Genomic DNA, 9,304 nt, shown 5'->3' with positions numbered 1-9,304 from the left:
GAGAAATGTAACATTCAAATAAAAACCTGCTGCTAAGCCACTTCAGTGATCTAAGCGGAGCTAACTGGAAAAGCGAGTCATTTTGAGGATGGAGAAGCAAACTCCAGCACCCACTGTAACCCTGTGGGAAGTCAGTGGTTTTCCCTTTTTAGAATTCAGCGTTGAAGGGATGGTCCTTGTGCTTTGTGCTCCTACAGAGAGAGAAATAAAGAAAAAGGTGTCACGCTCACATAATGTCAACACTGCTGCAATAAAAAAAAAAAAAAAAAAACAAGCACAAAGACACACAGTCTCACCATTGCATCGGGCAGACCCTCCAGTTCCTGTTGAATCCTAATATAGTCTTCATTTCGTCCTCACTTAGCTCAAAGTCAAACACCTGGAAATATTTGAACAACAGTTTGAATGCATGAACCAAAAGCCGCGTCAGTAAAGCGGATTGAGGGCTAATACCAGAAAAAATCTGCTAATGACCTGGAAGTTCTCCTGAATGCGCTGCGGCGTGATCGACTTGGGGATCACGATCACGTTTCTCTGGACGTGGAAGCGGATCAGGATCTGGCAGGGGAGGGGGCGAAGTGTTAACATGTGAGCATGATCAAAGAATTTAATGGAGGAGTTTGCCATTCTGGAGAAAGACTGTTGATGTCTTCGGAGATGTTTGTTGGATTTGACAAAGTGTATTGGATTAGAATTGGCCCACCTTAACTACAACAATGAAGTCCAAGCAAACGGCATCAATCCCATTTTTCTCATTTAAAATTGTGTTAACACCGACTATGATTTAAACTAAATCAACATTATTGATGCATGTTCATCTTTAAGACAAAAGAGGAACCAACATCCATTTTTGTGTGCGCACATCAGTTCTTGAAAGCTTTCTGTATTTTAACATCACTTTTCATTTGCTGGAGTCAGTGCGAGTGCTGCACCTGAGCAGGTGTCTTCTTGTGCTTGTCAGCGATGACTTTGATGTTAGGATCATTCAGGAGTGTGGGGTCCTCCGGTTTGGCCCTGCAAATTATTTAAACACATTATTCAGCATCATTTATAGGAGCCACATATTATTGTTTCACCGTCAGTCAATAGGAGGGAAAAATGATTACGGGTGTTTCAAGAAAAGGAAAAACTCTTAACAATCTCTCCCACCCTTAACAATATGTCAATTTTTCTCCCTAGCATTGAAATCTATATCCAGTATCGTGGCATCACAAATATTTACATCAGATTTCACTTAAAGCATGGTGAAACCAATAACAGAAAACCACCAAATAAATCTGAATAATAATCATAATATTAAAGGAATTCTGTCAAATCAAATGCGGTTGAGGTTATTACTTATCTCATGACAAAAACATGCCACAGAGACAAAAAGAGGAACAACAGTCACAAGTTGAAACTAACCAACGGGGACACGACAGACAGAACAGGAATGATAAACAGAGACTGCAATCAGCCAAACATGACCTACTTTGTACCAGTGTGAAGATTCAGTTATTCTAAAATAAGTCTTTTTGCACGCCATTTTGACACAACTGTGATTGCTACGCCTACTGACCAGGGTCTGTCAGGGGAGCCCAGGGGGCTGTAGGCTGTCACCGAGATGCCCTGAGAGTGGCAGTAGTTGATCAGCTTCTCCTGGGTCAGGTATGGGTGGCACTCCACCTGGTGGGACAGACACACAATTAGGGAGCAGTACACAAAAAATTAGAGCGACGCATAAAACAGCAAATACCAAGTGGTCTACATGAGTGTAACATGATATATATGCAGTATCTCATTAACATGGTCACAGATGTTGCTTTATACAACCCAAGGTACAGTCTAGTGTTTGAATACATACAGCAGCACTCAGAATTATTCAACCCACGTTCCAAATCAGGTGAAAATTTACAAAATTTCTGCTGTTTTTGAGAAACAACTCAAAAAACAACAATTTAAATAGCTCAACACAATCAGTATTACAGGTGGTTTGTCCCAGTTCAACACAATACGCCACTTTTAGTGACTAACACTAAAACACATCTGTTCCGCTCCGCTTTCCCCACCTAGGCCTCAGCTTTATTTCAATATTTACTATTTTTTTTGTTGTTGTTGTTGTTTTGTTTGTTTTTTATATTTTATTTTTTATTTTTTCACCTGTTTGCTGTATTTTTATACTGTCAACCTTTGTATTTATTGCTTGTTGTTTAATGCTTTTATTTCTTTGCTTTTATCCTGTGAAGTGTCTTTGAGTTTTTGAAAAGCGCTATACAAATAAAATGAATTATTATTATTATTATTATTATTATTACTGTTGTCTCAAAATGATTCAACCCCTGCCGAACAAGTGTCTTTCGTATTGAGTACAGTAGCACCCTTTTGCTGCTATGACCTGCTGCAAACATGATGCACAGCCAGACACCAGGTTCTGACACCATTCCTGAGGAATCTTAGTCCATTCCTCAACAGCCTCCAGCTCTCTGATATTCTTGGGTTCGCCACCACCTTCTTCATTTCCAACCAAAGATTTTCTGTTATTCAAGCTAGGTGACTGTGAAGCCACTCTAGTATCTTCCAGGACTTTTTCTGAAGCCAAGCCTTGCTGGACTTCGGGGTATGCTTGGGATCACTGTCCTGTTGGAAAGTCCAATGACGCCCAAGCTTTGGCTTCCTCACACACAGCATGACCTCTTCTCCCAAGATTTGCTGATACTGGACTGAATCCATCTTGCCTTCCGAACGCTGCAGGTTTCCAGAAGACGCAGAGCAGCCCCAGAGCATCACCGAGCCCCGGCCATGCTTCACTGTAGGCAGGGTGTTGTTTTCAGCGTGTGCCTCATTCTTCCTTCTCCAGACATACCATTGGTCCATAGGCCCAAAATGTTCCAGTTTGGTTTCATCGCTCCACAGAACAGAATCCCTAAACTTCTGTGGCTTATTTATATGGTTTTGAGTGTATTGGAGGGGACTTTTCTTGTGCTTCTGGGTCAGTAGTGGGGTACATCTTGGAGACCTTAATCGTTTAGTGTGCGCCTTACTGTTGACACTGAAACCTCAGTGCCTGCTGCCATCAAGTCTTGCTTCGGCCACCTGCCTCCTCAGACATCTGGTGGCAGCTTCCTCTTTCTCTAAACTTTTGGGACAGCTCTCTCGACTTACCTGTTTTTTTTAAACATACAATCAAACATCACTATGAACAAACCCCAAGCCAGTCCGGATACTTGTGTTCTACCTGAAGCACATCTACTGCCACGAATGAATCCCTTGACTAGTGATGTCGCGTGTGCCTAAGACTTTGATTTATTTAGAATTTACAAATCAGTGCTCTTATGTGGGATTCTATTCATGAATACTTTTGAGACAGCAGTAGTCATTAAAAGTGTAATTTTGTCCTCAATTTGGAAAAACCACCTGTAATATAATATTAGTTGTGCTGAGCAATTTTAATTGTTCAGTTTGAGTTGTTAGAAAGTCCCAAGAACTTGAGCCTGTGCAACAAGTCTCCGGGGCAGATATCTGCTCGTGTAAATTCAGGTCCACAAAGCTACAACTCACACTTTTGACCTTGATACTCTAGTTTCCCTTTCTCCAGTTCAGCCTCCACTTGATTTAGAACCATGGCGAACTCCCCCAGAATTTTCTTCAGGTAGTTCACATTATCATGGTCCAAGATTTTCGCCGTTAGCTTCTTCTGCTTGGACAGGTGTTTCTCAAAAACAGCTGATAGTTTGTAAATTTTGCCAATAAACCTGATTTTCGATGGCGGTTGAATGAATTTGAGTGCAACTGTACATAGCTTTGCCGTGACTTCTACAGGACACATTGAATTTTGTGTCCTGTAGAAGCACATATTTATGGAAAACATTGTCTAACACAGTTTAAAAAAGTACTCTAATACACGTCACAAGAGAGGCACAAGAGAACATTTACACTGTACTTATCTGACATCATTTTAAGGGATAAATTCACTGTTATTCAATATATGAGACTCTTAGTTCTGTGTTTGTTGACAAAACGCAGAAGGAGAATGGAGCTTTAATCTAATATCAAGCACAACCAGACGAAGCCAGACACTGATGGTCAATAATTGTTCTGAAAAGAAGAAAACTATAAGGTCACCTCAGCTAATTGGTCAACCCCGAGGGGAAGCTGCTGCGGCTTATTGTGAATTAACAAGACATTTATTTCTCAGTCCTGATGGGAGGAGACAGATAATGTCATTATGGCCTCTTCTTGTCCTTTAAGAACCACAGGCATACCATTTGGTATATCTGTTTCCCTGCTGCTCAATAACCTTCATTCCAAATGCCATATCTAAAACAACTGTACATCTGAGGCACACGTGGCGCTCGCTCTAATAACTATGACGGAAAACTGTTATCGTCTACAAATATGTACCGAGCGGAAATGTCCCTGAGAGGTGACATTACAAGTGTTCTCATGTACCTGGTTGTTGGCAGGTTTGTACTTGAGGCCTGGCTTGTTGAGAATGGCTTCAATCTGCTCCTTGTTGAAGTTGGAGATACCAATAGCTTTGACCAATCCGGCGTCCACCAGCTCTTCCATTCCCTGAGAGAATTGAACATGAAAACAGATTAAAACTTGCCACTGGCAGAGATTTAGTTTAGAAGGTGTGTTTTGTGTTTTATACTAAATCCAATGTGTGCCTCCCAGCAACATCACAGCTACATTCTGCCATTAGTCTCTTTGCAACTGTCAATAGCACAATTTAAGCTTTCACTGTAGTTTTTCAATAAACCAAACCTCCAACTGTAGCAACACTCACTGCTTTTTAAAGTTTCATTTTAATTCTAGGTTCTTCAGAAACATGTATAACAAGGTTAAATGGACAGACGAGAGCTTGTAAACATGTTTGTCTTAACATGGCACAGTCAGTAATGGTGTACATATGCCTGCTGTGGTTCACATTGCTTGCAGATGTCTTAAAGACTTGAGAAACTATTTGTAAATGGGTATGGAGAGTTGTGTGTCTGCATCTCAATCTGTGTGCCCGTAGTGAGATTTGTCAATACGTAAAAAGATTCATCAATGTGTAAAAAGATCTGGAAATGTGTACCAAGCTGTTAATAGATGAAAAGTCTAGCTATTTGGCTACAAGTGCTGGAAATACAAACAAATCACCAGGTACAAGTCAAGCGGGTCTTTTTATACATGACTTCTGCAGATTTGTGTCTGTAACGTCACTGTTTCTTTGCCCTGAACCCAGACTCACAGGCTCGTTCATTCTGGCTGTGTACCATTCTGCTGCTCTGTCCCTCAGTAGTTATGCCGCCTGCATGCCATCATGAAAGTTTTTGCTCAGTGACCCACAAACTCAGCAAATGTAACTTGTTCACATACACCAGACAATGTCGTGTGCTCTCAAACACTCTGGGGGATAGCGCCGCCTGATGTCTTGCAGGAAGCACAACTACTGAGGCACAGGGTGGCACGCAGCCAGAATGAATGAGCCTGTGAGCCTGAGCTCAGGGCAAAGAAACCCTGAGGTTAACTTGTATCTTTGTATTTTCAGCACTTGTCGCCAAGTACTTAGACTTTTCACCTATTGATATCTCTGTACGCATTGACAAATCTTTTTATGCATCTACGAATCCCAGTGGGGACACACAGATTGAAGTACAGACACACAACTCTCCATGCACACTGACAAATAGTTGTACTACAATAATACCACCACAGATTATCTCTACATACCCTGACAGTAATAATAATGATGAATCGCCTTATTGTTTTGTAACTGCATGTCACAATTCTTGCTTGGTAATCCTATCTTTTATTTCCTTCGTAATAAAGAGTTATGCTAGTCAAGTCTACACCAAGTTTTACCTGTTTGAATTCTACATCTGACACCAGTGTTATCTGATTAAATTACCTCCCAAGTCTCCAGGAAGTGACTTTTGTCATCAATTGTCTCTCCGTCACTGTCCAAAGGGAAAAGATCAGGGCCAGGCTGCAACATGACAAAGGATTTAATCATAGTGTAAATGACACAGTAAAAATAAAAACTGGGACATGCTCTTATTTGGTATACAGTTCTGTTCTATCAAAGAAACACTGAATGACTTCAGTATAATAAGAACACATTTTCACACACAAGACAACCACGGTCATACCTGGTAACCCATGGGCCAGTGAACGAGATAGAGATCTAGATAGTCCAGTTTAAGATCACCGAGGGTTTTCTCACAGGCTTGTCTCACCAGGGACTTCTGATGAAAAGTGCACCAAAGCTGTGAAAGGAAGAGCCACAGAAGTCAGAGAGCTTGTAATTGGTAATCCAGGATTACATAAAGTTATTTCAGTGTCTTTTTTTTTTTTTAAGTTATTTTTTTGGCCTTTGTGCCTTTATTGGATAGTGTTAGTGAGAGAGAGACAGGAAAGTAGGGGAGAAGGACATGTGGGAAAGGGTCATGAGCAGGATTCAAACTCATGACCTCCACATTGGGACTGCAGCCCTGCACATGGGACGCCAGCTCAACCAGGTGAGCTATAGCAGCGCCCATTTCAGTGTCTTTTAGTGGGAGAAATACCAGTAAGAACATGCATGAGTATAACTCACCTTGCTAACGATGAAAAGATCCTCTCTCTTCACCACGCCTTCCTGGATCTTTGCCCGCACACCCTCGCCCACCTCTGCCTCGTTCTGGTAGACGAACGCACCGTCGATGTGCCTGTAACCCGCTGAAATGGCTGCTTTCACTGCATCTTGAACCTTACCAGGTTCAGACTAAAAGACAAGATGATGATCTAGTTGTGGTATTGCAAAAACAAATGATACAAAAAATATACTGCTCTCTAGTTGTGCTTGTACACCTTGTCGAACAGCAGCAACAATTCTGAGATATAATCCAGCACCATAACAGCATGATGTATTTTATTTGTATTATTTCTCTGGTACGTTCCATTATAGTTAATATTTTGCTTTATCTTGCTTCTGTGTAATCCGCATGCTAACTGTGCAAGCTTTACTTTATCAAATAAAACTTAATTACTTTAGTTTGTGGTTGAAATTGGTAAAACAAGATTCATAAAGTCACATTTTAATTGTGTCTTTCAGCTAGCGTGTTCTCCACACTTGTCCCATCCTGATAATTTAGCTATTAAACAAAGCTATGTTCTCAAGTAACTGCACATTCAGCCACAACACAGCACCCTTGGATTTTTTGGCAGGAATATCTATAATATTTAATATGCAGGTTACAGTGAGAAAGAAATGATCCTCATTCTGGGATCATTCAGCTTTACAGGACACAACCTTGCTGTCCCTGTTGTCAACAAATGAAAGGACACTAGCAGTTCAACCTGTATGACGACTGATAGAAAAGCACAGCAAGCAGTTTGAGGATTAAGTTACACAATTCTCGTTGCCTGTGAAGACGCGCAAACTAATGTTATAGTAGTTTTGATGGACTGTACTAAATAATAAAGTGAAGAACACTTTGTACAGTTTTAATATAAGCAGCAGCTTTACAGACGTTTCTAGAAACAGGCTCTGCTCAGAGTGCCTTAGCCATGGTTGGCACCAGTCATAGTGACCAAAAAAAATGTCAAGAAATTATTACTTGTGACATAAAAAATAATTTCTCACTCATTTATGTTAAAATGTAAGCAAATGTGTTGAGGAAAGTTCGCTTTAAAACAGCTACCTATGGTCTCAAATCGTGCTTTCTGTTGGCACGCCTAGCTAGCTTACTCCACGGATAAGCTATAAACTTATGTTAGGCAGGTAGAAAGTGGAAAATAAACGCACCTTCCATGTGCCCAGTCCCACAATGGGCATATGGGAGCCGGTGTTCAGTTTCACTGCTGTTGCCATCTTTCCAGAGGACGGGCACAAAGCTGAGTGCGGCTGAAACGGCGGAGTGGCGACAATGACTGCGGAGCGCGGCGTTAGCAGATCGCCGGGGATCATCGATCGATTGATGATGCCTTTTAATTCGTTCTGGGTTCAACTGAGGTCACTGCTGCCACACGCTGCTGTCAATCCGTTTATTATTAGTTATGAATATTACACTTTAGGGATTTTGGCTGCTTGTTAGAAGTGGGAGAGATTTATATTTATGTATTAACTTTTAACATACTTCGCTGAAAAGAAACATTCCATTCATTATAACTCATTTAAATTACTGACTGCAATAAGTTAATAATCAACACATCAGGTTTGATTTGTTATTGTTGTGTGCATGAAATCTGAATTCACACACACACACAAAACAAAATAAAAACTGCATCTTCCCTTTGAAATATCACAAGTAAAAATCACAACATATGTCCCGAGTCAAAATAAAGTGGAAATATTTAAATAAATTAGCTAAAAGTAGGCTATTGCACATGTTAAACTTATGTGCAACACTTGGACGAATGTGCACGCATCTGCAATGGATGCAGTAATGTGGAGCAACTAATGAAAAGCCTGTCTGTGAAGATTCTCAGTCATTCAGGTCATGGTTGTTCTGGTAGATGAATCGTAGCAACTGGACTTGCTTGAGTTCTATGAAGACGTTTCACCTCTCATCCAAGAGGCTTTATCAGTTCTGACTGACTAGTTGGGAGTTCCAGGTACTTACATCCTAAAGGAGCCATTAACACCTGAGCTTCATCTTCAGGGAACTCAAACAAGTCCAGTTGCTACGATAAATCTACCAGAACTAATAAAAAGAAACATAAAGTACATTTACTCAAATCAACTATGATATTTTTAAGCTGATTTGTTTTGCTGTATTTCAGTTTCTTTGTCAAGGTTTTTCAAAAGCATATTTGATCTCAAAAAGTGCAGACACTATGCTCACATCTGTGCAATACTTGAGTAAAGGTACTTTGTTATGTTGCTTTTTATCAGTTGTTCCAGATGAGTGCATCCCTTGCAGATGCAAACACATTTGGCTCAGTATTGCACCTAAGTTTATATGTTTCATAAACTGTCAATGAGACATAATAAATTGAAAATATTTAAACAAACTTGCTTGAAGCTACCACACACATGAAATGCAGGAGCAATACTTCTGCATCTGCAATAATCTGGAAAGACTGTCAAAAAGAAGGAAAAAAAACAATACAACAAAGTACATTTACTCAAGTATTGCACAACTGTGAGCATGGTTTCTCCATGTTTTTGATCTCAAGTATGTTTCTAAAGACCATAGCAAAGAAAATGCAATATAGAAATACAAACTATAAGCTGTAGAAATTACAGACCTGCAGTGCACGTCATTCAGCTAATTTTGTCTTCAATGTCTTGGAATCTTGCAAAGTGCAAAGAGTAAAACCTGCCTCCTTCTCAGGAAAAAAGACATTTCTTGGT

At 40.3% G+C, this 9,304-nt stretch overlaps 1 protein-coding gene across 1 annotated transcript; it reads right to left on the bottom strand.

The window, feature by feature from the left end:
* Positions 1–144: 144 nt before the first annotated feature.
* LOC103369357 (aldo-keto reductase family 1 member B10-like) lies at positions 145–7,917 on the bottom strand. The gene is made up of 10 exons (XM_008298055.1): positions 7,754–7,917; positions 6,563–6,730; positions 6,117–6,233; positions 5,876–5,953; positions 4,429–4,551; positions 1,559–1,665; positions 933–1,014; positions 475–558; positions 297–379; positions 145–191 (listed from the first exon to the last, which is right to left on the bottom strand). The coding sequence occupies exons 1-10, from the start codon at positions 7,913–7,915 to the stop codon at positions 149–151; spliced, it is 1,047 nt and encodes a 348-aa protein (XP_008296277.1). The 5' UTR covers positions 7,916–7,917; the 3' UTR covers positions 145–148.
* Positions 7,918–9,304: the final 1,387 nt, after the last annotated feature.

The sequence above is a fragment of the Stegastes partitus genome, unplaced genomic scaffold (assembly GCF_000690725.1).
Source record: "Stegastes partitus isolate 25-593 unplaced genomic scaffold, Stegastes_partitus-1.0.2 Scaffold1276, whole genome shotgun sequence".
Taxonomy (NCBI): Eukaryota; Metazoa; Chordata; class Actinopteri; family Pomacentridae; genus Stegastes; species Stegastes partitus.
Note: the sequence above shows the minus strand (reverse complement) of the source record. Positions and strands in the feature narration are given on the sequence as shown.